Source organism: Serinus canaria, chromosome 28 (assembly GCF_022539315.1).
Source record: "Serinus canaria isolate serCan28SL12 chromosome 28, serCan2020, whole genome shotgun sequence".
NCBI classification, from domain to species: domain Eukaryota; kingdom Metazoa; phylum Chordata; class Aves; order Passeriformes; family Fringillidae; genus Serinus; species Serinus canaria.
The window spans coordinates 2,056,138-2,069,291 of NC_066341.1; the positions used below are offsets into that span (position 1 = coordinate 2,056,138).

The 13,154-nt window shown below is 50.8% G+C and overlaps 1 protein-coding gene across 3 annotated transcripts in view; it reads left to right on the forward strand.

Moving 5' to 3' along the window:
* Positions 1 to 13,154, forward strand: part of SBNO2 (strawberry notch homolog 2) — a 49,168-nt gene that overhangs the window by 29,075 nt on the left and 6,939 nt on the right. For all 3 annotated transcript variants that reach the window (XM_009096902.4, XM_018921848.3, XM_018921849.3), the window contains 17 exons: positions 19 to 111; positions 643 to 739; positions 926 to 1,086; positions 1,500 to 1,633; positions 2,195 to 2,285; positions 3,328 to 3,471; positions 3,999 to 4,116; positions 4,522 to 4,627; positions 5,340 to 5,493; positions 6,256 to 6,432; positions 7,274 to 7,371; positions 9,496 to 9,578; positions 10,448 to 10,636; positions 11,345 to 11,517; positions 11,918 to 12,049; positions 12,301 to 12,436; positions 12,746 to 12,858. In XM_009096902.4, the coding sequence (XP_009095150.1) occupies positions 19 to 111; positions 643 to 739; positions 926 to 1,086; positions 1,500 to 1,633; positions 2,195 to 2,285; positions 3,328 to 3,471; positions 3,999 to 4,116; positions 4,522 to 4,627; positions 5,340 to 5,493; positions 6,256 to 6,432; positions 7,274 to 7,371; positions 9,496 to 9,578; positions 10,448 to 10,636; positions 11,345 to 11,517; positions 11,918 to 12,049; positions 12,301 to 12,436; positions 12,746 to 12,858 (2,199 nt within the window). The remainder of the gene's footprint in view (positions 1 to 18; positions 112 to 642; positions 740 to 925; positions 1,087 to 1,499; positions 1,634 to 2,194; positions 2,286 to 3,327; positions 3,472 to 3,998; positions 4,117 to 4,521; positions 4,628 to 5,339; positions 5,494 to 6,255; positions 6,433 to 7,273; positions 7,372 to 9,495; positions 9,579 to 10,447; positions 10,637 to 11,344; positions 11,518 to 11,917; positions 12,050 to 12,300; positions 12,437 to 12,745; positions 12,859 to 13,154) is intronic.

Genomic DNA, 13,154 nt, shown 5'->3' on the forward strand with positions numbered 1-13,154 from the left:
GCACGCTCTGTGTTGCAGCTGTTCTCACCCAGCACACCATTCCCTGGCCTGAACAGCTCCAGTGACCACGTTCCTGCTGTCCCCAACACCCCACTCCTCATCAGCTACCAGGTGAGAGCCCTGCTGGCCTCAGTGGGATGCTCCTGGTGACATCCCAGTGCTGGGGGGAGCAGTTCTGACCTTTTTCCCTTTAGAGAGAGTGAGACAAGAAGCTCAGACAGGCACAAGTCTCTGCCCTTTCCCAGAAGTGTGTTCCATTTCCCAGAGGGGAGCCTTGCTGTGCTCACTTTGGGCTCTGAGGACTTTGCTGTCTGCTGTGGGCACAGGGCTGGGTGTTAAGCTGGGCCAGGTGCCCACTCAGGGCAGGTTGGGCAGGGTTCACATACCCCACAGCCCATGCCAAAAGTGGTGCAAACATCTTTCCCCAGTTTGGTGAGAACCAGGCATGGGGCAGCTTTTACAGCCCCTGGGGTGGGCTCCCACTGATGGCTGTCCTTACTCTGGGAATGAGATTATTGTGATTTTTAGGAAAGTTGTAGCTTTGGGGGATGGTTTCAGTGGCAGTTTGAGGCTGGGCACAGCACAGCTCATATCTGTAGCTCAGCAATAGCATTAATATTGGGTCAATGCTGTTTTCTTCAGTCTCAGGCTCCTGCTGAGGAGGAAGATGAAGGTGAGGAGGAAGAAACAGAAGAGTTGGGGCAGACAGAGACATATGCAGAATATATCCCTTCAAAGTGTGAGTGTTGCCTTGGGAAGTTCTGTTCACTCCATTGTGCTCCAACCTAATTTAATTGTGTGTTTGCTGTGGCACCTCCCAGGCTTGTGGTTTTCTAGGGAGAACTCTACAGTGCCCTGGGCTCTGGCTGGGTGATGAGCTCTGGGAGTAAAGACCTGGACTGACCTGTATTCTCTTGTCATTCAGCCAAGATTGGGAAGCACCATCCTGACCTGGTGGTTGAGACAAGCACCCTGTCCAGTGTCCCCCCACCTGACATTACCTACAGCCTTTCCCTGCCCAGCTCTGTGGCTGACAAAGGCTCCCTGTCTGCACTACAGCTGGAAGCCATCATCTACGCCTGCCAGGTACCTCCTGCACCTCGGGTGTCTCACACCTGAAGGAAAATGCCTCTTGCAGGGCCAGGTGTTCACATGTGTTTTAAAATCACTGCAATTTGGGTGATGAAACTCCTTTGGCATTTTAAATGCCTTTTGAAGGATTATTTGAAGCTGGGGGCTTCTGTGTGGTCTGTTCCCCAAAGAGGCAAGAACCCTGGACTTTTCTTGCAGAGGGTTTTGTATTTGGGGGGCCTTTTCCATGAACTGCCACTTGTGAGCTTGATCACGACTCCTGACCCTTCCTGCTGTTGTTTGGCTGAGCAGTGCATGTGCATCTGTGGGATGTGTGAAAGGGTTAAGTGGTGTTCACATCAGAGCTCTCAGCAAAGGCAAATCTTTAATTTTAAGTTTAATTTTCCATTTTCTTCTTGATTTTGCAGCAACATGAAGTTTTATTGCCCAATGGGCAGCGAGCTGGGTTTCTGATCGGGGACGGTGCTGGAGTCGGGAAGGGCAGGACTGTTGCAGGCATCATCTTTGAAAATTATCTTAAAGGGAGGAAAAAAGCTCTGTGGTAAGTTGTTGGGTTTTTTTTTTCCTCTTTTCCCGTAAGACCTTGGAGTTAGTTTGGATCTGGAAGTAAGGAATTCTTTAGTGCTGATGTTGGCTTTAGAGTTGAGTCATGCTGTGGCCTTGGGTAAGTCGTTTCCACCTCTTAGTGCCTGACTGCTGCCTGTGAAATGGGAATATTCCCCCTGCAGCAGGGATGGGGAGTGAGTCACTGTGAAATAGCAGGTTTTGTGCTCCTTGGGGTGAGATGTCAAGCCTGGCCCTGCTCTCCCTGGAGTTGTGGAGGGTTGTTCCTGGGCTTCCTCTGGTGCAGAGCCAGGAAGAAGGGGCTTTGCTGCAGATCACAGCCTGTGCCAAGGGGCAGATGGGCTGTCAGATCTCACACTGGGGAGTGTGGGCAGTGGCAGATGTGAAAACTCTGCACAGCTCCTCCTGCTTTAATCAGAGCTGTTAATCACCCTGTGCCCTGACTCCCCAGCCCAGACTCCCTGGGGACATACCCAGCCCCAACTGCTGGGGGAGATAAGCAGCCCCAGGAGATAACCACCCCACATCTCCTTCACAGGTTCAGTGTCTCCAATGATCTCAAGTATGATGCTGAGAGGGACCTGAAGGACATTGAGGCCTCCCACATTCCTGTGCATGCTCTGAACAAGGTAGGAGAGGAGCTGCATTGCTGCTCTGGGAATCAGGAGCAGTTGGAGGCTCTGGCTGAGCACGTGGAGCAGGACAAGGCTCAGCAGCAGAGCCTCTGCTCCCTCTTCCCAGCCAGCTCTTCCCACTCGGGCCTCTAGTTATTTTAATTGTGGAGCTGCACAGGGAGCACAGAGCTGTTCTCTGCAGGGAGTGGGAAGTGACTGCAGGCAAGTGCAACAGCAGAACTGGAACCTTCTTTACCATTCCTAAGAAATCCTGTGGCGAGAACAGCTCTGTGAGATGTGCTCTGCTCTCCTGGGCCAGCCTTTCCCAGTGCTGGTTCATGGAATCACTTCTCAAAACTGGAGGGAGAGCAGAGGTGCCTGGACTGGTGTCTGTTGTGGCCTGTGGTCGAGTCTCTGTCCAGTGTCTTCCAGTTCACTTAAATCCTCTCCTCTGGCTTTAATGGTATTGAACAACCAGCTCTTACAAAGAAACCACTGGTGTTTGACACCTCTGAATGTGCTCCACTAAGAGGTTGAAAGGGATTTTGTGTTCAACCCCAAAAGACTTCAAATGGAACTTTCTTCAGCTTGGGACCAAGCCTTTCCCCCTTGTACTTCATTACATGTGGGACCCATGGCAGTGATACAGGCAACAACCTCACCTGGTCAAAGAGAAAATGATTTTCTAGAAGGAATTAAAACAGACAGGAAGGGTCAAAGCAATGAAAGACTCTAAAGTGTTGCTTAAAAAAAGGAAGCACTTTTTTTTGCCAGAAAATCTCTGTCCTCGCACGGTCCCCACAGTTCACTGCAGGCTCCCAGATGTGCTGACACACTGGCTGGGGCACTTCTCCAGGCATTTACAGTCCCTGTCATCACAATATTTCAGTGCCAAACACAAATGCTGAAGACATCAGCTACCAACAGCTTTTTGCTTGTTCTGAGCTCAGGCTGGGATTTGTTCTCAGAGCACAGCATGGAATGTGGGCAGGGATGGGTGTGACATGCTGGGGACAACAATCACACTGTGTGTGTGCTCCTGCTCTTCTTCCTGCAGATTAAATATGGTGACACAGCTACCTCAGAAGGAGTCCTCTTTGCCACCTACTCAGCGCTGATCGGTGAAAGCCAGGCCGGGGGACAGCACAGGACACGCTTGAAACAGATTTTGGAGTGGTGCAGGGAAAACTTTGAGGGAGTTGTATCCTTAAAAAAACCCAAGAGACAAAAACTGGAGAGAGAGAGAGAGGGGAACTGCTGCTTTTAATTGTGCTTCAGTAGGGAACAAAGAGCCTGGGGCTGTGTGAAGTCACGGGGAGCAGCTATGGGAGCAGCCCAGTGCCTTCAGGAGACAGGAATCCCCCACACTCCCATCTCCTCCATCTCCTCCTCCTCCTCCTCCTCTTCCTCCTCCTCCTCCTCCTCCAGGATGTAGTTAAGAGGAGGAGGGGAAGAAGCAGTTGGGATTAACCTTTTCAGCATTCCTCTCCCTCAGTATTACAAGACACACCTTGGAGGGGAAGGGAGAGGGAGGGGTGGATGACTTTGGATCTGAAGAGCACAGGGCTGGGCAAACCCAGCAGATTCCATGTGTGGGCCATGAGTCAGTCCTCTTGATACTGGGACAGGTTGTTCAGTTGCCTGGAGGAGACTAGGTTCTATTTTCTGTCTGCTCCCATCCTCTGGATGAAAATAGATCCTTTTTCCTTAACTGACACTCCCCTCCAGATTGTGTTTGATGAATGCCACAAAGCCAAAAATGCCAGCTCTACCAAAATGGGCAAAGCAGTGCTGGACCTGCAGAACAAGCTGCCTCGAGCAAGGGTTGTCTATGCCAGTGCCACAGGTGAGCTGCTCTGCCCTCAGTGTGGGTGTGAGAGTGGCACAGGTCCCCTCTGACCTAAAGGGGCACCCTGAGGTGTGAGTGTGTGTGAGATCCTGCAAGGAGAGGGCAGTGGTGCTGCAGGGCTAGAGAGGAGCTCAGCGTGCTGAGATCTGCCCCAAGCCCCATCACTGATGTTACTTGTGACTTTTTGGTGGGTCAGATTAATTTCTCTCCAGTTTAACTTGTTCCTGGCCAGCTGTTCCAGGTGCTTTGTGATGTTTACCCAGGGAATGTAGGGAGGGCAATATTCAGAAAGGTCTCCAAAGGCACAACAGCAAATGACAACCTCTTCAGAGGTCTCTTCACTTGAGTCACAACTATTCCCAAGTGCTGTGGGTTTGCTGACGTTGATTTCTGTCCCAACAGGTGCCTCAGAGCCAAAAAACATGATTTACATGAGCCGCCTGGGGATCTGGGGGGAGGGAACCCCATTCCGAGCCTTCGATGAGTTCCTGCATGCCATTGAGAAGAGGTGAGTCCTGTCCAGGGGCCTTGTGTGGGACGTGGAGCAGTGCCTGAGGATGGGGTGGGCAGCATGGGCTGGGGCTGGTTCTGGAGAGGAACCTGCCCTGTGCTGCCCCAGAGCAGAGGGAAGGTCCCAGAGCTGGGGTTCAGAGCTGGATTCAAAACTGGGGTTCCACAGCTGGGGTTCACTGCTGAGGTTCCAAAGCTGGACCCACAGCTGAGATTCAGAGCTGGGGTTCAGAGCTGAGGTTCCCAACTGGGGTTCCACAACTGGGGTTCACAGCTGGGATTCAAAACTGGGATCCAAAACTGGGGTTTCACAGCTGGGATTCTGACACTCTTGAGTCAGGGATGGAATGAAAGACTCCAGTGTTCAGAAGGTGAATCAGAAGGCCATTTAATAAAGGTGGGGGGTCTGTTATAATGTGACTTGCTAAGGTGAGAATTGATTGGTCTCAAAGTAAAAACCTCTCACATTATTGGTGGACTGTGAATAGCACACTCTGGAGAACCATATCTATAAACAACAGTTACAGAAAGAGAGGTAAGAATTGTTTTAATTCTTTTCTCTAAGTCTCCCAGGGTTGGCCTGGGAGAAATTATCTCTGTTCTTTCTTTGACTGAACTGAGAATATCCACAGGGTTCCAAAGCTGGACCCACAGCTGGGGTTCAGAGCTGGGGCTCCGAGGTGGGTCCCACAAGTGTTGTGTTCTCCCAGGGGTGTCGGTGCCATGGAGATCGTGGCCATGGACATGAAGGTCAGTGGGATGTACATTGCTCGGCAGCTCAGCTTCACTGGGGTCACCTTCAGGATTGAGGAGATCCCTCTGGACGAGCAGTACAAGGCTGTCTATGACAAGGCAGCCAAGCTGGTGAGCTGGGCCCCTTGGAGGGGGAGGCTGGGGTCTGACCATGCTTTGGGCACAGCCATCAGTATGTGGGAGGGTGTGAGGCCCCTAAATGTGGCCATGACCTCAAATGTGTGGTGGTGTTTGAGGGTCTTCAGGACACGGGAAGAGATGAGAATCTTGACTCTATGTTGATTTATTGTTTTATGATATGATATATTATATTTAAAATGGTATACTAAAACTATAATAAGGAAAGAGAAAGGAGACATCAGGAGGCTAGAAAAGAATGATAATAAAATCTTGTGACTGACCAGAGAGTCTGACCCAGCTGGACTGTGACTGGTCATCAAGTAAAAACAATCTACATGGAACTAATCAAAGATGCATCCGTTGGTAAACCATCTCTAGGCTACATTCCACAGCCATCAGATAGTTATTGTTTACATTTCTTTTCTGAGGCTTCTCAGCTTCTCAGGAGAAAAATTCTAGCAAAAAGATTTTCATAAAATATGTCAGTGACACAAACATAGGAAGGAAAAGAGGTACACAATGCTCAGGTGATGTAATAAAAGAACTTAGACTTCTTTGCTTCTGTTTGGAAGTTTCACATTTGCAAACCAGAGCTGCATCATGCTGATGGAGAGGATGCTCAGTGTTCATTCAGCCCAATGCACGCTGATTCTAAATCAGATTATCAACCTTCAGCCTGTTCTGATCACCTCCTGCACGGCAGGAACGACAGCAGGAATTATATCAACTCTATCTCCTTGGTGTTACCTGCAGTGGGCAGAGGCCTTGATGGTGTTCCAGCAGGCAGCTGACTGCATCGGGCTGGAGTCTCGGAAGTCGCTCTGGGGCCAGTTCTGGTCGGCTCACCAGCGCTTCTTCAAGTACCTGTGCATCGCCGCCAAGGTGCGGCGCCTCGTGGAGCTGGCCCAGGAGGAGCTGGCCAGGGACAAGGTATGGGAGCACCCAGCCTCACCTGGGGGGTGTGTTTGTCCCCAGGATGAGGTGAGAGATGAGTGAATCTGACTCTGTGTTCTTAGAAGGCTAGTATTTTATTTTATTTTATTTTATTTTATTTTATTTTATTTTATTTTATTTTATTTTATTTTATTTTATTTTATTTTATTTTATTTTATTTTATTTATTTTATTTTATTTATTTTATTTTATTTTATTTTATTTTATTTAATCATATCATGTTGTGTTGTGTTATGTTACATTATATTACATTACACTATATTACACTATATTACACTATACATACTATTATATTATCATTGCATTGCATTACATTGCATTGCATTGCACTGCATGTGTATTGCATTGCATGTACATTATATTACTATATTACATGTTATATCATATTCATATCATAATCATCATACCATACTATACCATACTATACCATACTATACTATATTATACTATACTATATGATACTATACTATATTATACTATACTATATTATACTATACTATATTATACTATACTATATTACATTACATTACATTATTACATTACATCATATCATATATCATATACTAAAACTATACTGCAGAATAGAGGAAGGATACATCAGAAGATTTAACAAAAATGATAATGAAACACTCGTGATTGACTCCTCAGAGTCCGACGCTGCTGATGGTGATTGCTCATGAAGTAAAAACAATTCACATGAAGCCAATCAAACATGCACCTGTTGGTAACCAATCTCCAGCCACATTCCAAAGCAGCAGAACAGGGAGAAGCACCTCACTGTGCCATCCCTCATGTCCCCATCTCTTGTGTCCCCCCAGTGCATTGTCATCGGCCTGCAGTCCACAGGGGAGGCTCGCACCAGGGAGGTCCTGGATGAGAACGATGGGCACCTCAACTGCTTCGTGTCTGCTGCAGAGTGAGTTAAAAATCCCTGCTTTCCTTTGTGGGGTGTGTGGGAGGAAAGCTCTGCCCTGGGGCACAGAGCACTGGCAGGTCTTCAAATGCAGTTTGATGTCACCTCCCTCTGTAGCACAGAGGGGACACTCAGGTGTCCTTGAGGCACTGTATCCTCAGTGGGACTGTATGAGCTGCATCCTGGATTTTGAAGTCTCCCATGGACTCACAGGAAGAGCCTGATCCTACTCTCTGCACACATAAAAGAATTGTCAGAAAGAGAACCAGAACTGCAGCTCAGAGGGAGTTTGTGTGGATCTGGCTCTGAAAAATGAGGCTGTTGACACAGAAGAAATGAGCAAGAGAATTTACTGTGATGGCAGACGCTGGGATGATGCTCTGAGGTGGTGTCAGTGGACCAGGGGGTGGAAGGAGTGGTCTGAAGAGTTTAAATCCACCACTGTTGGATTTTAGCTCATGTATAAAGCAGGAGCAGTGTCCTGGCTGTGTGGCCATTGTTCCCAGCTAACAGGAGAGCTGCCTGTGCCAGGAGTGAGCCAGCAGCAAGATTGTGCTACCCTCTGAGCAGAGAGTAAGGCTCCTGCTCCCCCTCCTTCCTGCAGCTTCCAAAGCCACAGCCCATCCCTGAATGCAGCTGGTCCTGCATGACAGGGGAAAAAAATCTGGCTTTGGGTTGGGTTTCTGCTGTTCTGCAGAGCTGTTTTCTTCCAAGTGACTTCTGCTGCAGGTGGGAGCAGTGGGACATGCCCAAGACAGCGTGAGGCTGGGTTAGGCTGAGCTTTCTTCCCTTGATGAGGGGGGTTTGGGCTGGTCTGTGTCACTCCTCTGCCTCCAGCCCACTTCTGAAAACCAAATGCAGTGTGGTGACAGTGCACAGGGCAGGTCTGGCAGCTCCTTGGGTGATTTGGTCCCTTGGACTGGTTTCCATGTCACAGAACTCCAGTCTAGGGGACAGTGTGGTCCCTGGCTGAGTGGTGCTGGAGGAGGGGTCTGTCAGGAGTCTGTCTGTCCCACTCTGTGTGAATTGCTGTCCACTCCCAGGGCCAGCAGCTCTGTGTTTCACAGTCCTGGCCAGATCACCAAGTGTCTCCTGGCATCTGCTCAGCCTCCAAGTGTGTGTCCTGGTGTTTCCAGCACTTTGGGGGATTTCTAGAGGGAGTGTGCTGGGAAGGAGCAGTTTAAAGATGCTGAGAAATGGGGTTAAAAATAAACATGGTCCTCTGGTGGGTGGATTCCAGCCCAGGGCTGTTTTCAGGGAGATGGGGAGGGCAAGTGTGGGAAATGAGTGGAATTTCACAGCTGGGAGGCTCCAGAGTCAGTGGTCATTGGGTCACCCCAGCACACAGGACAAGGGGTCATTCCTGGTGTCACATAACTGCAGACACAGAGCTCTGTCCCTCTGGGGAGCTGTGTGGTCACTGTCCCCTTCAGCCCTTCATGCCAAGGGTCCTGGAGCTCCCTCCCCAGTTCCTAAGTCTCCCTTTTCTCACCTGGGGGAGTTGTCATGTCCCTCCTCTCACCTGGTGCTTGCTGTGTTTGGTTTGGAGGGTTTTTGTTGGTTTTTTTTTTTTTCCCCAAGCAGAGCTCAATCAGCACCACCCCATTGTCCTGGGTGTTCATCCACACAGTCAGCATTTAAACGTTTGGTCCTTGATTTGCAGAGCAGCCCACAGAAACCTTTGATTTTCACCTTTTTTTTTTTTTTTTTCCATTCACTTGGAACCACTGCACATCCATGTTCTGTCCCTTGGTTTTGTGGGAAGCAGGCTCAGGACCAGGGAGTTGGAGAACTTTGATGGATCATATTTGTTGAATGGCCTGACAGTGGTCTGTGCTCTCAGGGCATGAAGAGGGACTGGGACAGTGGGGCTTACTGTATTTTTGGTGTAACAATTTCCCAATGTAGTGTTTCCCATTTAAAACTCCTTCTTGGTTGTTATATAAAGGACCTGCAGGTCCAAGAGCCACCTTGTGCCAAGGGCTGGCTGAGCCCAAGCTGGTGGCCATGGATGGGGTGGATTGACCTCTCTTCCATGGAATGTGGGGCTATCCCAAACACACATTGGTATGTGATAACCAGCACGTGTTGCTGGCAGCTGGAATAAATTTTGCATCTTACTTTCAGAGGCGTCTTTCTATCACTAATTCAGAAGCACTTTCCTTCAAACAAAAGAAAGAGAGAAAAAGGAACTGGCATTAAAAGAAAACGTAAGATCTCCCTCACTCCCTGCCTCCTGCCCTGCTGCTGCCCCCCAGCCACTCAGCTTCTCTGCCTTTTGCCCTTCTCCCCACTTCATGCTTTTTGCTGCTCTCCCTGGTTTTGATTTGCCCTCCTGCACATCTCCCAGTGCTCCCTCATCCAGAGGACAGCAGCTCTGGGTTTTTCCCCCTTTTCCTCGCTCTGCTTCACTGCCCTTGTCCTGATCCTTCCCCTCGACCCATGCTGGGGGCAGATGGCACAAGGCCTGGCTGGTGTCTGAACCCCTCCTGCAGCAAGGGGGATCCTCCACAACCCCTTACTTAGAGGATGGAAGGTGTCCTGAGGAAAAAAAAAATAATTTCCCTGCTGAATTATTTGTTGTGGCTGCAGATAAGAAGAGTTTGGGATGTGGAGCAGGGGGAAGAGGGGGCAGCAGCACTGGCAGGTTGTGGAGCAGCCTGTGCAAGCTAATCCATGAACCCTCTTATGCAGAGGGGGCACGTTGTGCTGTGCTTCATGTCCCAAAACACCAGTGCTTTACTGCACACTCCTCTGGAGGCAATCCCATGGGATTCCTTCCCTAAGGAGCTGGCACTGCTTAGAGCCAGCCATGTGCCCATCCTGATGTGTGCAGCCAACTTCAGCCCTGCTCAGGAGTGCCTTGTTCTTCCTTTCTCTCTCTTCCTTTGTCTTTGCTCTCCCTCCCTCCTTCCCTAACAGCCACCCCAGAGGCTGTGTCTTTCTGAGGTCAGGCTGTCATTTGGGGCAGGCTCAGCTCTTTTGAGACTCCTCCTCCTGTCTCTGATCTGTCCCTCTCTGCACTGTCCCTGTGTCCTGCTGGGGCTGGGGCTGTGACACTGCTCCCTCTCCGGTGCAGGGCGTCCCAGGGGCCGCTGCCCCAAGGCTCTGCGGGGCCCCTGTGACTCAGGGGTTGTCATCAAGATCAGCGATGACAGCAGCACCGACTCGGACATGGGGCTGGACAGCGACCTCACCTCCTCCCCAGAGTCCCTGTTGGAGACAGATGATGTCATCTTTGTGGATCACACCTTCAGCGAGGACAGGGGTGAGCAGGGCAGTGGAGGGGTGGAGCAGGGGGCCCAGGGGTCCCCCTAAGCTGTGTGTTCACTGATAGCAGCAGGCAGGCAAGGAGACTGCACATTGTTTCTGAGGGTGCTAATTAGCTGAGGGTTTATTGGGTGTCCCACCCCTGGGAGCAGCATGAGGGAGAAGGGGGGAAGATGGAGGGAGGAAGGGGGAGAGAGGGAGAGCCTAGGGAGAAAAGGGGCCAAGAAAGACTCTGTGGTCTCCCCCCGCAGCTTAACAGGGAGATTCTTAACAGTGAGCTCAAAGTGGGCACAGAATAAGACTTGGGCCAATGGGGTTACAGATCACAGGCTTGGAATAAACCGTACATTTTCGAGGGGTCAGACAAATGTGACACCACGGAGGGGAGCACTGTGTCCTGCAGAGACCCCTTCAGGCTTGGGACAACTTTGTGATCCTAACTGGATTTTATACTGGGGTCACTCTTGTGGGGTGGATCCACGTTCACCCACTGTGATCAGTGAGCCAGAGGGATCTGCCTTGTGTGCTCCTTCCCCCAGCAGAAAGGGGAAGCCCAGAGGGAATTCACTTTGTGCTCAGCATTTATTGCAGGTCATAGTGCTTTTGTCTAGCAACAGTGGCCCCAGAAACCCTCTGGGACAACTTTTCCTCCCTCTCTGATGTGCAGTTACCAGGGAACTCTAAAATTCTGCCTTTCCCATTGTAGGTGGTTTCCACATGCTGCCTTCCCAGAAAGAGCTGCACGGCCTGAGAGAGCTGAAGGTCGAAAAGATGAAACAGGACCTCCTAGCAAAAGTGAAAGCACTGGGCAAAGAGCTACCTCTCAACACCTTGGATCAACTGATTGATTATTTTGGGGGCCCAGAGAACGTGGCCGAGGTACTTCCCACTGTCAGTGCATTTTGGTGGCACTGGGTGACAGGGAAAGGGGCCAGCGAAGAATCAGAGAATCATGGAATGGTTTGGTTGGGAAGGGACCTTAAAGATCACCTCATTCCACCCCTCTGCCCTGGGCAGGGACACCTTTCACTATCCCAGGTTGCTCCAAGCTCCATCCAGCCTGGCCTTGGACACTTCCAGGGGTAGGGAAGCCACAGCTTCTCTGGGCAACTTGTGCCCATATAGAGAAAAATTTCTTCCATTTAAAAAAAAAAAAAAAAGTTCTTGCTGGCAGAGGGTTTCCTCTCCCTGTGAGAGGAAAAAGCTGTTGGGAATTGCCTGGATGGCCTTGGTGGGCTGTGTGGTTCCCCAGCCTGCAGCAGCCCTGTCCTGTGTGCAGATGACAGGCAGGAAGGGACGGGTGGTTCGCAGGCCCGACGGCTCCGTCGTGTTCGAGTCCCGCGCCGAGCAAGGGCTCTCCATAGACCACGTCAACCTGAAGGAGAAGGAACGTTTCATGCAGGGGGAAAAGGTGAGCTGGGCTCTGAAAACCAGCACAGGACTGGGTGTGTTGATAGGGGGAGGGCAGGGAGGGTATCTGTGCCTCCCTGTGCCCTGCCAGCCTCAGGCCAGCAGCTCTCTGTGGGTTTCACCTGCTGGAAGGAGACAAAGCCTCCCAGGTCCCTTCGAGGGCTGGGGCTGCTCTTGCACCTGGGGCTGTTTCTTGAGGCTGTTTAATGTGTGTTCAGGAGCCTGACTCTGTTCTCACTCATCTCTCTGTAGCTCGTAGCGATAATCTCAGAGGCCTCCAGCTCAGGGATCTCCCTCCAAGCAGACAGACGGGTGAAGAACCAAAAGCGCCGGGTGCACATGACCCTGGAGCTGCCCTGGAGTGCAGACCGGGCCATCCAGCAGTTCGGTGAGGGCTGGGTGTCTCTGGGCACTGTCACCTCCCCTGGGTGTGGGCAAGGGTGTGGGATAGGCCCTGGGAGGGTCAGGTGTGGTGGCAGCCCAAGGAGGATTTAGGAGATGTCTCTGTCAGGAGGAGAACAGAGGCACAGTCACTGGTGCTGCTGGACTTGGCAGAGCTGGGTTTCTAGCCCTGAGCTCTGGGGCAGAGGATGGACTCCCCAGGGTGAGAAAGATGGGCATTGTGTGGCTTTTCTGGTTACATTCCCATTCCAGACAGGCCATCCCAAGCTCCTGTTCCATCCCTGTTCCCATGCAGGCCGAACGCACCGATCCAACCAGGTCTCTGCTCCCGAGTACGTGTTCCTCATCTCAGAGCTGGCAGGGGAGAGGAGGTTTGCATCCATCGTGGCAAAACGCTTGGAGAGCCTGGTGAGTGCCCACAGCAGAGATCAGCTGTGATCCCAACACAGCTCTGATTCCCTCTGAGGAGATTCTGGGTCAGAGCTCCCACCAACGTGGCCGAGGGGGGGATTGTGTCACCCCTGGCTGAGGCACTGCAGTCATGGAATGCAGAAGGCTTTTAGCATCCTGGGATTTGGGAATGGAAGTGAGGAGAATATGTAACTATTTCAGGGGAGCAAGCACCTGCTTCCAGATGCTGCAATTTCCCCACTATTACTGGAACATACACCCATATTATTCCCAAAAAGCTTACAAAATAATTA